Source organism: Littorina saxatilis, linkage group LG15 (genome assembly GCF_037325665.1).
Source record: "Littorina saxatilis isolate snail1 linkage group LG15, US_GU_Lsax_2.0, whole genome shotgun sequence".
Taxonomy (NCBI): Eukaryota; Metazoa; Mollusca; class Gastropoda; order Littorinimorpha; family Littorinidae; genus Littorina; species Littorina saxatilis.
In genome coordinates, this window is record NC_090259.1 from 33,506,039 (window position 1) to 33,521,413 (window position 15,375).

At 41.2% G+C, this 15,375-nt stretch overlaps 1 protein-coding gene and 1 long non-coding RNA gene across 3 annotated transcripts in view; one reads left to right on the forward strand and one right to left on the reverse strand.

Moving 5' to 3' along the window:
- The window catches only part of LOC138949115 (uncharacterized), a 47,427-nt gene extending 37,237 nt beyond the window's left edge, over positions 1-10,190 (reverse strand). Inside the window, exons 1-8 of one of the 2 annotated variants that reach the window (XM_070320872.1) lie at positions 10,122-10,190; positions 9,472-9,581; positions 5,273-5,937; positions 3,788-3,899; positions 3,155-3,321; positions 2,101-2,400; positions 1,490-1,740; positions 791-1,031 (exon numbers count right to left, since the gene is read on the reverse strand). In XM_070320872.1, coding sequence (XP_070176973.1) covers positions 791-1,031; positions 1,490-1,740; positions 2,101-2,400; positions 3,155-3,321; positions 3,788-3,899; positions 5,273-5,917 — 1,716 coding nt within the window. In that variant the 5' untranslated portion in view covers positions 5,918-5,937; positions 9,472-9,581; positions 10,122-10,190. Of the gene's footprint in view, positions 1-790; positions 1,032-1,489; positions 1,741-2,100; positions 2,401-3,154; positions 3,322-3,787; positions 3,900-5,272; positions 5,938-9,471; positions 9,582-9,866; positions 9,970-10,121 lie in introns of those variants that run through there. The other variant, XM_070320873.1, reaches the window with a different exon arrangement.
- Positions 1-15,375, forward strand: part of LOC138949122 (uncharacterized) — a 77,021-nt gene that overhangs the window by 41,729 nt on the left and 19,917 nt on the right. The window lies entirely within an intron of this gene.

Below are 15,375 nucleotides of genomic sequence, written 5' to 3' on the forward strand. Positions count from 1 at the left end.
CTATCGGTCGACCAGCTACCCATCAGTCAATCATTCAGTCAATCAACAACCCATCATTCAATCAATCACGCAATCAGTCAACCAGCTACCCGTCATTCAATCAATCAAGCAACCAGTCAACCAGCTACCCGTCATTCAATCAATCACGTAATCAGTCAACCAGCTACCCGTCATTCAATCAATCACGCAATCAGTCAACCAGCTACCCGTCATTCAATCAATCACGCAATCAGTCAACCAGCTACCTGTCATTCAATCAATCTTGCAATAAGTCAACCAGCTACCCGTCATTCAATCAATCAGTCAACCAGCTACCTGTCATTCAATCAATCACGCAATCAGTCAACCAGCTAACCATCATTCAATCAATCACGCAATCAGTCAACCAGCTACCCGTCATTCAATCAATCTTGCAATCAGTCAACCAGCTACCCGTCATTCAATCAATTACGCAATTAGTCAACCAGCTACCCGTCATTCAATCAATCACGCAATCAGTCAACCAGCTACCCGTCATTCAATCAATCACGCAATCAGTCAACCAGCTACCTGTCATTCAATCAATCACGCAATCAGTCAACCAGCTACCCGTCATTCAATCAATCACGCAATCAGTCAACCAGCTATCCGTCATTCAATCATTTACGCAATCAGTCAACCAGCTACCCGTCATTCAATCATTCACGCAATCAGTTGACTAATTATTTGTCATTAAATCAATCAAGTAATCAGTCAACCAGCTACCCGTGTTTCAATCAATCAATTCAGCGATCAGAAAAACGCTTCATACCCGTGGCTCGACTCCTTTCAAGATCTGCGACACGTCACTGCTGACAAAACGCTCGATGGCAACCTCGTACGTGCGCTGCTTGGCCTCCTTCTTCTTGTTACCTTGACCTTGGGCCTGCAGGATGCCGTTAATGACGAGGCTGCCCATGAAGCCCGGCTTGCCGTTGGTGGGTTCTATGATGGGCACGTCAGAGTACACGCGCTCCAAGCCACAGCGAGATCCGGACAATGCCATTTCAATCCTGAGCAGAAACGTTTGGGGCGGTAAGTGACCTAACTTCTCACACTCTCAAAACAAGTTCAACTTTAACACAAAGAAAGAGAAAAGAAAGAGAAAAGAACGAGAGACGTAACAACAATCTCGCTATACAGCCCCGGGTGAGGTTCACTGTCACACTGAATGAATTAGTCCAAATGAAAAGAATGAGACTTAACAATTATCTCCCTTTTTATCCCCCGTTTGATACTAACTTGAACATAACTACTACAGTGACATAAAGGACTTAGTAAGGTAATCTTTCATGACATCACCTGACAAGTAATGAAATGGTTCTCCATTACAATTTGTATCTATTCAGCTAAAGGGAAACCATCTTTCTATTTCTCTTCTTTCTGTCTGAAAACACCACTTCAATATGAATGCACATTTCCATATCAATTATCATGGCACACATTAAAGCCTTGTGACACTCTTACTCACCTTGACACAGCATTCCCCGACACAGGGCCCATCAGTTTCAGGGAGCTAATGAAATCCTGCCATCTTTCTTCCGGTGTTGCCACTGTTTCCATAGCAACGGCAATGGGGGCGGCACTGGCCAGATTGACGACAGCGTCAGTGACGTCAGTCTCTGTCTCAGGGGCGCTGCACTCTTCAAACTTCTCGCGAATGGCTTGGATACCTATGTCATGCTGCTGCAGTATATCCTTGACCTCTTTCGTCTTCAGAACCTGTTGGAGTGACAGAGGTAGGTTTTTAAATTCAGGAACACTGACTGAAGCCACACTTTCTGTGTGCAGGAAATAGTACATAAAACAAGCCAGAATTTTTATTTGAAATCTGTCATGAACATGCATACATACCCAAAAGATAAACAAAAGATACTAAAAGTCTGACCAGCAATAAAATAAAAAACCCACAATACAACCAACAAATGCAGCGAAACTGAACAACAATTGCATTATCGTAAATGAATTTTAATGTTAATAATGTTGTAGTGTTTCGTTTGTCTTCAAGTTCACGCGCCACCAATGTAATTTCTCAGGTTTGAGAAATTAAAGTTGATTTGATTTGATTTGAAGTGTCCTCACCTGAAGCGCCAGTTTGTAACACTCGTGCTTGAGCTCCTTTTTCACCTGGCCGACAGCCCTGGCCAGGAAAATGCCGCTGAGCGTCAGCTTGCCGGAGAAGGTGTGTCGGCCCTGGTACAGCCCCACATCCTCCGCTTCGTAGCTCGACTTCAGGTCCAGGTGGCAGCCAGTGATGGCGTTCTCGATCGTCTGGATGTCGTTGACACGAGCCGAAGTATCGTCCCGCACGAAAAGCATAAAGCGATGGAGCTTCTCGGCCAGCGACATCTTGGAAAGGTCCAGTGTGGGTTTGAGGAGTGCCTGAAATGTACACGGTCAGTATCACATCTCTTGTGTGTTTTAATGCATACAAGTGCAGTTCCACTTCAACTCCACTCTTGTTTAAAATCAAATCGCAAAGACAGCTGGATAATGAGGTTTAGTACACAAGAAACATAAAACCTTTTCTCTGCAAATTTACGCGTGAAGCATTTCCTATCACAAAATTGTTGTGAATGATATGTTTCTCAATGAGACAATTTTATACATGAAAAGGTATAAATAAGCAGCAATATGCAATCAAAAGTTCGTAACTTGAATAAAGGAAAAATCTCCTTCGCAGAGCCACATTAATGAATGACCCTGATCTACCACTTGCTCAGCAACTATAAATGAAAGCAAAGGGAGTCAAATGACAAAAACAACGATATTCTCTAGAATCTTTCTTTCTTTCTTTATTTGGTGTTTAACGTCGTTTTCAACCACGCAGGTTATATCGCGACGGGGAAAGGGGAGAGATGGGATAGAGCCACTAATTGTTTCTTGTTCACAAAAGCACTAATCAAAAAATTGCTCCAGGGGCTTGCAACGTAGTATTCTCTGGAATATTAATTTGAGAAATGACACATGATACAATCATATACTTTTACTAAAACTCTATCCCAACTTGCAAAATGATTCTAAACGTAGAACATTTGCAGCCCATATGCTTGATTGGTTTAAACAATGTTTCTTCATATTTTACATGTTCAGGAAATGTACATCGACATGCTTGAGACTGTGTCAAGGTGCTCACCACATTGGCCAGGCTGTGGATGCCTTTGTTGAACTGCTGCATGTACTGAGCGTTGCCAGGCTTGGCGGGCGGCAGGGGTCGGTGTTTCATCACCTTCTGTCCCCGCGAAGGCGGCTGGAAGTTAGCTCCCCGACCACGACCCCTAACGCCTATCGGAGATTTGCTTGCTGAAAACACAATGACATACAAGCATTAATAACCTGTTTCGCAAAAGTGAACACTTGTTAACTGCAGTACATACTGAAATTCAAGGAGCACCTGCCAAAAGCCGTTCAAAATTATCATCTCAATGTCCCAAATTTTCCTCAAAATAAGAACAGATCAGGTTTTTTTTTTTAAATCACTGACTGCACAGCATTCACATTATTAAATAATCAAAATCAGAATTGAAAGGGATGTCCTTTGCTGCTGGCAGTCAGTGAAAAGACAAAACTTTAATCAAATGGCTGAAAAACTTATTTGCTGCAGAATTGCCAAACATATTCCCAGTGGCGAGGGGGGTTGGAGGTCAGCCCAAAACTGTCAAACTTGCAGAAACTTCATGGCCACTGCAGAAGAAAATTAATCCTAAGAACAAGATGTAGAACTACAAATTTAAACACACACATGCACACATATATTTTCTCATGGTACCTGACTTGACAGCGGCTCCCCTGCCAGCCACAAAGCCTCCTCTGCTGACGGCCTGCCCCCTCCCTCGTACCACACCTGGCCTCCCTCTCTGCCCTGCCACTGCTGGCTTGCCCTGCAACAACAGTGCCTACATCAACAGCTAAGTAAATTGTCTATAGGCCCATTGCAGAAACTCAAGTTAACAACAGCATTTCTACTCGGCGCGCGCGGTATGAGAATCACGGGTGGTAACTCTCAGGAATTGGTCATCCGCCGCCATGTTGGATGCCTTGCACGATCTCTGACAGTGCTTGAGCGTTGGGTGGCGACTCGACAAAAGTGAAAATGACACGTTGTGTGGCCAAAAACTGCAGTCAGCAGGCACACTTTAGGATCCCTAAAGTTGTTTACCATCAGGGTGACAACTGGAAGGAAGTTACTGAGCGGAGAAGACGATTATAACTGGTTATTTTTTGCTGTGTGCAGTGCGCTAATCAACAATTGTCCATCGGTTGTGCCTTTAGAGTGAACACTGTGATAGGATGCTTTGAAAATTATACTTTGCAGTAGTTACCTGAGCTGCATTGTACCTCATTTGCCTGTCTTGAGAGCTTTATCTTGTGAATTTTGGTGCACTGTCTGCATGGTAATTTGAGATAAAGAATAAATAAATGAATATAATAATGTATTCTTGCTTTACTTTTTATGTTGTGCTGTTGTGTTAAAAAGGCAGATCCCCTTTGGACTCATGCATGCACAGTTTTCTTCATTTTGTCTGCATACACAGTGAAATACGCAAAAAGAACAAGAGTGCAATGAAGAAAACTAACAAAGACGGCATCCAATATGGCGGCGCGAAGAGAGTATGAGCGGAGTTGCGCCCCTTAGCGCTAAAGCTAGCCGATCCATTTGATAACGTCACGCCGAGTAAGAAGAATGAATTGGACCTATACACAAGGTTAATACATGTCACAGTAAGCACTTTATAACCTGTCTGTGGAAACAAAAATGTTAGTGTCGGTATCCTGTATGGGAAGATTACAAGATAACCATCATGGAAATAAAATTTAAAAATAGTACCGGTGTCACAAATAAAGCAACTGAAGTAAGATCTTAACCCCAGTAATTCAAATTGACTGAAAACCATGATTAACCATTTCATCGGCACTGTGAGACCAAGGGCTTAATTTACAATGAACTTTTTCAAGTGCATGAAGATCACCATTTAAGGATGCAAAAAATGACAATGCCGATTTTCCCCCTGAAAGGGAATGGGGAAGTGGAATAAGGAGCCCACGGTAGGGTGCCCGAGCTAAACAAAATTTAGATAACAAACGCACTAAGAAGCTAAATACTTTGTAACTGTCCACAGCGACCCCCCGAAAGGATCCCCCACGAGTTTATTTTTCTCTACAATTCACCTTTCCAGAACAACCACCCGTGTATAACGACCACCTTTGGTCGTTCCTTCTATAGACGAAGTTAGACTGCATTGTATTTACTCACCCTGCTGTTCTGTCTGCCTTCCTGTGCTGAACTGGGAGGGTCTCTAAAGCCATAACGGTACACGTACTCAAACTCATCACCAGAAGATCTGACTGTGTGTATGGACGTTTCACTGCACGACTCTCTGCTGTCGTAAGGTTGCGGACGTCCTTGGCTGCGCCGATCTTCCCAGTTGTGACCCCTGTGACTGGAACGACCCCGAGAAAGGCCACGACCTCTGGACATGTCACGACCTGCCGCCGGCATGCTATGACGTCGATCTCTGGGGTGCATCTCATTAGGAGTGGGTGCAAGGTCTTCGCTGAACCGGCCACGGTGACGCTCATATTGTTCAAAGAACGGGTCAGGGGGAGGGGGAGGGAAGTCACCAAAATCGCCAGGGAAGGGAGGGGGAGGGAAGTCACCCATGTCATCAAGGAAGGGAGGGGGTGGGCGGGGGAAGGGGTGTAGTCCACGGCGGCCAACAGGTGGCGGCTCCATGAAAACCTCGTCGTCACTGCTGCTGTGAGAGAAGCGAGGGCCGCGAAAGCCGGAGCCTCTCATTGGCTGGCCACGCTTCCCTCCCCTGTATCCCCCACCTCGTCGCACCTTGGGTGGGGTTTGGGGAGGGCCCATCACATCCCTGCTGGCCGGTCGTTTTGACATTTCCCCCTCGGACTCAGAATCTGAAAAATGAGGTGACAGCTCAGTAATATCAAGCCATGTACTTGGGAGCTACAGTGGAAACCCCTCTTTAAGACCTCTGAAAATCTTTTAAAAAAAAAATAGGGTGTTAAAGGTGGTCGTCTACATTTTTGCTTTTTTTCAATAATCTTATGGTTAGATTTCGCTAAAAAGTTATGTCAGATGATGAATGAACCATGGGGAAAAAAGTTATAGAACAAAAAATATATGTAAAAAAAGATTTTATTTTTGGGTAGCATCCAATATTTTGTTTTCTGTTTGCTGAGAACATGTGCTTTGCCTAAAAATACTGACCAATCAAATTCATGTCACTATGCTTATAGCCACGCCCAAACAAGTGCAGCAACAGTTTGACACGCTTTTTTTTTAAACGCACGAAATTCACGGGATTTGAGAGGAGTTTTGCGCTTGGCATTTCCCAAATAAGGATATCCTACTATGAGTACTACGCTGGAATACTACAATGAATTTTCAAAAGGCTACACTGGCTTCGTCTTTCCTGATCGAAAGGGGGTGTATTAATGATATTTGTAGATAATAGACTCTGCATTTTAATGGTCAAATGGCGATTTCGGTATAAAAATGTAGACAAGGACCTTTAAACAAGAGGTCTTAAAAGGGGGTTCTCCACAGTATCATGTAAAAGAAAAGAAAATACCACACACAAGACAATTTGTCATAATAATCACTCAAAACTAAATTCATTCAAAAGAATAACAAGAAGAGCAAACGCTCGATCGAGTCACTTTCGCAGTTCTGAATATTATATGAGGCATCAGATGGACAGGAAGAAATTGCTATTCACAACACAATGAGTCACGTTCACATAAAATTTGAGCCCGGTCACTTTTATAGTTTCCGAGAAAAGCCCAACGTTAAGTTGTGTGTTGCCGAACAGAAAAGGCTAGTTATCTCCCTTGTTTTTCTGATAACGTTCGTAAAAGGCTACAGATGTAAATACTTTGATGTAAAGAATAATCCTACAAAGTTTCAATCACATCCGATGAACTTTGTCAAAGATATAAAATGTCTAATTTTTCCTTTGACGCTAACCTGTGACCTTGAAAAAGGTCAAAGGTCAACGAAACCATCGTTAAAGTGTAGAGGTCATTGGAGGTCACGACTAAACAAAATATGAGCCCGATCGCTTTGATAGTTTCCGAGAAAAGTCCAACGTTAAGGTGGTGTCTACGGACGGCCGGCCGGATGGCCGGCCGGACAGACTAACACTGACCGATTACATAGAGTCACTTTTTCTCAAGTGACTCAATAAATACATGTAGCTCTAGTTTAAAACAAAAAGTGCCAAATGCAATCAAAACCTTTTGGAGGGTCTGGTTATTGATTTCTATCCTGATATTTTGACATAAATACCAAACGTTTTCCTGATAATGCTCACACTGACGGCTTCATGTTGACCTTTTCTCAGAACTAAATTCAAACTTTTAATTCTGTCTCCAGCTATGAATCAGGAAGCTAAGGAGAACAAGTGGGAAAAACGGTTGTTGATGCCAGAAATTGGTCCAACCCTTAGTAACAGTATGGCAATGAAATTGAAAATGACAAAGTTCATTTTTGTGCAGAATTTCTTACACACACATAATCCTTTATTCAAGAAATCATGCAGTTGCTCATATAGACGGAGTTAAACAACACAAAAGCGAAACAAAAGGGCACGCAGATGATGATAAAGCTCTGCAGCTTTCATCAGAAGAGACAAGGAAAATAGCACTACCAGTACACAGAAGCTATCATTTGTACACCCAATTCTTTACGAGTAGAAGTTCAAAAGCTTTGCTCACATTAAAAGTAACACTGAAAATGTGGTAATAATTAATATCCAGATATAAGCTCTGTGCGAGCTTAAGTACAGTGTCACTGTCATACTGATTGAATCCAAAAATGTTCACCCTTCTATTAATATCAGTATGTCATGTCAACTCCACAGGATTTTATCTAGACTATGCCAAACATTTCTGGGTAATATCAAAGCTGAGTGTCCCAATTCAAAGAATCAATTATCAAGCAGCAGATAGAGAGTCATGCCAGACCATTGCTACAAGTGAAGCAAAACTGTGCACAAAACTGACTTTGACAATGAAATTCTATTCATTCTATTCAACATCACAAGTAGTTCAAGGAATGCAAAGTTCTACATGCGCAATTCTGGCAGGCTGTAAGCGATGTGAGCCTTTTTTGCTGTGCTGTATCATTTTCATTCAGAACTTTATGTTCTGTATTGAGTGCTGTGCATGTCCTAGGACAATCTCAACTAGTTATGAAATGTGTACCAATTGTAGAAATCATGTTCTGCTCTAAACAGTGATTACAGTTTACACATGTATGACAAACTGACCATGGGGAAGGTTAAATGGAGACACTGAACTTGAATTTTAATTTCACCAGTTGCTATTCTTGACTCTAGAACAAGATGATGAACCAAGCACATATATAGAAATGTCACAAAGCTCACCTGCAAAGCTGGAAGAGGAAAACCTTTCCCTGTAACCGTACAAATGCCAGTCAGGCAAGCGACACAACTCCAGCTCACACTGTGGAGGTGCCACAAAATACTGACTACTTTTTCGCCCCTGTTCCACACCGTTGTATGCATAGTCCTCCATGTTGTCACACACACTGAGCTCTACCAAGTCTTTGTAAAACTAACACTGTGTAAAAAGACCAGTGTTTCACTCTAAAAGTAGAAAGACAAGTAAATACTAAAATGCCCAATCTCCAAAAGAAAGACTGAAGGCAGTGTGTAGCAACTAGCATGTGTTCTCAGAGACTCAGAGGTGAAAAGGACTGACAAGTTTATTCCAACTTGTGCCCAGTCAGTGTGAACTCAGACTCAAGCAGGTTTTCTTTTTTCAAGCTGTGATTTGATTAGTGAGCTGTGGTGACCCCAACAAAGGTCAACCAATGCATGAACTGCTTACATCGGCAGTGGACACAACTGAGCACTTATCAAGCCAAGGACTATCACTCTCAAAGCAAAACATGAAAAGAAAAGAAGAAAAAAGAAAAGAAAAGAAGAAAAAAGAGAAGATAACTCTTGACTGATGTTTAGCCAAACCATGCAGCATTCTCCTCTTCCACAGGTAAACACAGCGTCAAAGGGAGTACAACATATAGCAACAGGTTAAAACAAGTCAAGCTGCTTTCTAATTTTTACTTAGCTGTTTCTCCTTATCTTCAAGCATACATTTCACTGATTTCAGATACAACTGGGACAAACAACAAACACTGAACAGAGAAGTGATGGGTATTTTTGCTTTTGACATTTACTACTGATTTAGTCAAGTTTTGCATTGTTTTTATTTTAGTTTCGGTACAAACCACGCAACTATTTAAAGAATTTTTCAATACGCTTAAAGCTAATGAAATGGCACTGGTTTCAAGCCAACACAACAGTAACAACTAACAGTAACACAATCTCTTATACTACATGACCAGAGATGCAATTATCCCTTCATGTATCAACTCTGGACTATTCAAAATGACAAAATACAAACCTGTAATTGGAAATCGCCTGAAAATGGATGCTTGATAATGTCAATCTGCACCACTGAAGAGATGTTGATCAGCAATGGTGATTGGTAACTATATTTTCATGTGGCCATCTCTGTTGAAGAAATGAAGATATGAGCAAGGTAACTAAAGATAAGTCTGCTGTGGAAAAATGATACAGCTACCGCTCTCCCTTAAAAGACTGCAAAGTGAGTCAATCTGACACTGTGACTGTGAGTGTGACAGAAAAAAGGTGGGTTACACGATTTAATCAAAATCAGGTCAGCCATGTTTGTTTGAGATAGAATTTTTTCATTCCGTTCTCAATAGGAATGTAAACAATCGATTGGTATGTTTCAAAATAACAAACTGAAAAATATTGTATCACTGTCAGAAATACCAGAAACGGTGTTGTCCCTCCTGATTCAGTGATTGGCAAAATCTGAAATTGAAAATGAGATCGGGACAAAACTGCAAGTGCCATTGCCAAGCCGATGTTGTTCTTCCGCTCATGTACTCAACAGAAACTCAAACGTGCGGACTAGAGTATGCATCGAAAAGTGACGACTACCTTCTACCAAATATATCCACAATGAGATTGGAATCTCCTTCGATTAAGGGGAAAACAATGTAAGTAAAAGTGAGAAAGACATACAGACAACGAGCCGCAGCATTTGGAAACTGCAAAGTTAGTATTGTACGAAACAATAGTTGATTATCTGATAATTATACTACCTACTCTGATGACAAAAGGTTAACTATTTGATTTTTCAGCACATGTATTTTTGTAAATGTCATGAGCGTGTATTTTGATTTTTAGAAAAACTAATTTTCTGGTGTTTCGGCGTCACGACTTTTTAGCAACCAATAAATTGAATTCAGACAATTTACGTCCCTTGTTTGCAAATGGCCGACTTACTTTCGATATTTAAAGGCGTGGTCTGCCATTTGTGGTTTGCCAAACTGCAAAGTGGGTTGAATATTTGACACTTTATGAAAAAACTTGGTTTGAGTTTACATGGAAATAATCAAGAAAGAAGAATGGTAGGTACTTGGAACGTTTAATATTGACAAAACAAAACGCTACATTGATTTACTAAATACCGTGCGTCGACCCAAAGGTCTTTGAAGTAGACAGACACTTATGAAACAAATAATGAACTTATCAGTCTCGGGATCGTGTGGCTACTCGCATGCAAAATGCCGGTGAATATAAGCATTTGCTTGAGTGCGTGTCCTAGCTGTGTGTTTCGAACTGTTCATGCGAAGAAATTCTGAAGTAAAACTGATTTTGTTTAAACCAAAATGCCGGTGAAGTCAAGCAAGCGAGTAGCCAAACGATCTTGAGATTGGTTCATTATTTATTTCATAAGGGTCTGTCTTGTCTGCTTCAAAGACCTTTGGGTCGACGTACAAGTAAATGTAACCTTTTGTTTTGTCAATAATTCAACGTTCCAATTACCTACCATTCTTGTTTTGTTTTTATTCTGAATGTTTTGGAACGTTGGCAGTCTATCTGTTTTTCGCTACTTGAGTTTTCATGGGGTAAGAGTTTTTTTCCACTTCAACACATACCAGAAATTAACTGTCTGGTTGGTGCAACTGGTTGCTTTGCACCGTCTTCAGAGTTGGATGTTGCTACTGTTGTGTGTGTGTGTGTGTGCGTGATTGCGTGCACGTGTGTGTGTGTGCGTGTGTGTATTTATTATTTTATTAGTGAGTATTTCCACGCATATACCCTCCCAGAGGGAGGCTCATGGCGTTTACAATATGCCGTGTGAGATGGAATGTAGAGAAAACTACTGGCCCAATCTTCGTGAAACTTTGAGAGTTCCTGCAAATGATAGATCTCCAATTTTGTTTTGATTTTTTTCGATAAATGGCTTTGGTGACGTCATAATTATCCGTCTTTTTGTAAAAGTTCATGCGGAACTCTTTTTAATCCTCAATTCTCGATCAAATCAATTGAAATATTGGTCAAGCAATTTTCAACAAAGCCCAGACTTATGGGAGTGTATTTTAGCTTGGAAGCTTACAAATTGATTCATGAGTTTGGTAATTAAAAATCTCGAATTTCTAATAAAAATAATAATTTTATTAATAGATCCAAAACTGATTTCATCTTAATTTTTATCATTTCCTGATTTCAAAACCATATACACATATGTTATGTTTGGATTACAAACAAGCTCATAAAGTTAAAAAGAATAAAGAAACGCATGCTTTCCTGTGAAGCGCTTTACGCTTCTGCGCTATACTAGCTTGTCCTTTCAAGTGATCAGTTACGTGTTTTACGTGAATCGTGTGTCAGCGCTTTTAGTCTCGGTCGCGGGGTATCCACAAAGCATTGTCTGCCTTAAAAATGCAGTGCGTTCAGTATCATTCTTTGAGTTTGACCGATTGACTACATGTATTAATTTCGCTTCACGCGACTTGTTGTTCTTTGTGGGCCTCGCTAGATGAATGTTAAACAGATTGAATTAATTCAGCAAAATGTCAATGTTAGTTACATTTAGTGATTTACTAAAAACATTTTCAGAAACGAATGCAAACTTGTTTTTTTTTATTGAGAGTTGTTGTTGTTGTTGCTGTTGCTGGTGGTGGCGTTGTTGTTGTTCTTCTTCTTCTTGCAACTGTTGTTGTTGTTGTTGTTGCTGCTGCAGTTGCTGTTGCTGCTGCAGCTGCCGGTGGTGGCGTTGTTGTTGTTCTTCTTCTTTTTCTTGCTACTGTTGCTGCTGCTGTTGTTGTTGTTCTTCTGCTGCTGTTGTTGTTGTTTGGTTGTTGTTGTTGTTGCTGCAGCTCAAGCTGCTGCTGGTGGTGGCGTGTTTGTTGTTATTGCTGGTGGCGATGTTGTTGTTGTTCTTCTTCTTCTTGCTAAACCTATTTTTCTTTTCTTTTTGTTTGTATACATGTATGGAAGTGTATATTGCCAATTTATTTTGGTTGTATAGTAATATTGTTGTATTTGTCCGCTCAATTTGTATACATATATTAACTGTCTGATTTGTTACCTTTTTTGTTAAAGTTATATCTTTGTTTCAAAGCCATCTGGGCCCAAAACAATAAAATACTTGACTTGACTTGCTACTGTTGTTGTTGTTGTTGTTTCTGCTGCTGTTGATTTTGTTGTTTTATCTTATTGATTAGTTTTCTGCCATCAGCCTGTAGATTTGGCTATTTACTGTTTCGGTGTTATAATATGTCAGTGATCATTGTCCTCATTATGCATGCATGCTTGTTATTCATGCTTACGGGTATTTGTGAATGTTGTCCAATTTAAAGCCCCCCTTGGGCTAACGGATTAAAGAATCAAACTGTAAAATTGCTATCTCCACCACTATCTTCTTCTTCTTCGGCGTTCCAGGATTTTTGGCCTCAGGTCAGACTTCAAGTTTTGTAGCTTGAATAAAGCTGGTGGTCAGGATCAGGGAGTCGTTGGTCTACTGATTACCGTATCATCGAGTCAAGTGTATGCTTTGTATTTGATGGCTTTGCTATTAATAAACATTTCTGGTGTCTTCGGACCAACACGCGCTTCCCTGGTTAAAATGCACACACACACACACACACACACACACACACACACACACAGACGCACGCACACACGCAGACATAAACACAAACACAATTTTGTTAAATATCTTTTTAATGTGTTGTAAAGTTTGTGATCTTACAAAAATAATTGGTACATGTATTCAAGCAAACTGCAGTAAACGTGATCTAGAAAATGATTATCGAACAGAAAGGAAGAGAGAAAACTCCCTCCCCAACCAACGGCCCATCCCCCCCCTCCCCCTTCACTCTTTCTCTCTCTGATACGGCAATAAAACCAAAACTTGACTGCTTATGTCGATCACGAAACAAGACATTACACCTTTTTCGCCAAAGTTAACTGTTCCCCTATCTCGTCCTCCTCCTTTTCACTAGAGCGTGTACTAAAATACCTCGTATGGACCAGTAGATCGAAGCACTGGCACTGTCATGTTTTACCACCGTCTTATAATTGCAGAATATATATTTGGGATTGTGCCACTCTTAGACCACATCTTAGACCACTCTTTGTACTTTTTCTTTTAATAGATGATTGTCATTTGTTTTACCTCATGTCTGCCCTGCGTGTGATGGTGTGATCGTGACTGCTGTAGTGTGGGCGTGTGTGTGTTGGTGTGTATGTCAGTGAATGTGTGGGCGTGTGTGTGTGTGTGTCAGTGTGTGTGTGGGTGTGTGTGTGTGCGTGATTTTACCAACACTACGCTAAATTCCTTGTGCTTTAAATGTTTTTTTAATGTCACTTGGCTCAATAAATACTGTATTCTGTATTCTGTATTCTTTGACCGACTCGACAAAACCAGGCGCTTTCAGTTTCATGCAACGCCAAATATATTCACACTCCTACTCACCTCTACCCCACCCCCCGCCGGCCTCACCCCCTACCACCCCCACCCCATTCCCTCCCCTCTCCATCTCCAATACTGCACTTTCCTCTGATCTCCACGTGAATTTCTCATGGACATCACTATCACAGCGAATTCAATGTTTTTTGCTGCTCTACAAGTAAACGAAAACACTCCACATCGAAGCAATCAAAACTGAACGTTTTCCGGCATCAAAGACGGCACTGTAATTTTCAAGGCACTTTCAAATCTATCAAAAACTTATTGAATTAGGCTTATACAAAAGTTATTTTCAAAAGAGTGGAATCTCATGGCAAGAACCTATACACTTTGCAGAACTCAGTGTTTTGAACCTATACTTCCTGTAGGTACAATATAATAACGATAAATCAGTCGAGACTCCAGACACAAAAGACTTGTGTCAAGATGCCCTGTTGGTATTGATTCAAGGGCGGATCAATTCACTTTGGAGGCGGGGGGGGGGGGGGGGGGGTTACAAAATGACTGCGAAGATACAAGTTGACGGCGCCGAAGGCGCCTAAGACTCTAGGGGGGTCCGGGAGCATGCCCCCCCGGAAATTTTTTTATCCAAAGAAGCAAAATAGAGCTATCTGGTGCATCCTGAGCCAATAAATTACCTCTTTTTTTGGGGGGGGGGGGGGTTACGTAACCCGTGTAACCCCCCCAGATCCGCCCTGTTGATTTATAGTTACATAGGTGTCGCCATTCAAAAGTTAATTACAGTGAAAAAATGCATCCATGCCCAGAAAATCAGTCAGCAAACGGAGGGGGTCGTTCTTAGGAGGGGTCGTCACGGGATGTTCCGTAGAGGTTACATGCCGAATCTCAGTGAATAACTTAGACCATTATTTTTAATATTCGCTGAAACTCGGCATGTAACCTCTACATATTACACATATTGAGCAAACTGGGGTTAACCCTCACAAGTGTGCCGTCAATGTGTTGTGTTCTTTTTAAGGATTAAATGCAATAAAATAACAACAAAAAAAGCGATTCTTAAAAGGGACTTGTAAGCACAAAAGCTCCAAGGCACACACCAAATGTATACAACAAACTTTTGTGTTGAAGGCATACAACAAACTGTTTTTGTTTTTTGGCGGCAACACAGTAACAAATACACCTCTTGTGTCGTAGAAGATCACATTCAAACATGCAGTATCAGTAAATAGGCCTTTCACTTTCTTGCGTTGACCGTTTCACTTTATCACACACCGCTTTGACTATCCATCCGCCTACTCACCACCACCCCTCCCACCCTCTCCCGCTTCCATCACCTTCCCTCTTCCCGGCCCTCCCTTCCGAGTGATCACATGTCTATTGTATGTCAAGAATGCACAATACTTGAATTCAATGTTATACTAAACTCTCAGCAGCAAAAGGAAGGAAATACGAGATCATCAGCAACGGTATAGAATTGTCGCACTGATAAAATGTGATCAATGTTGGAAAAAAAGGTCAAACACATAACAAATGCACGAAAGGGAATTAATGTAT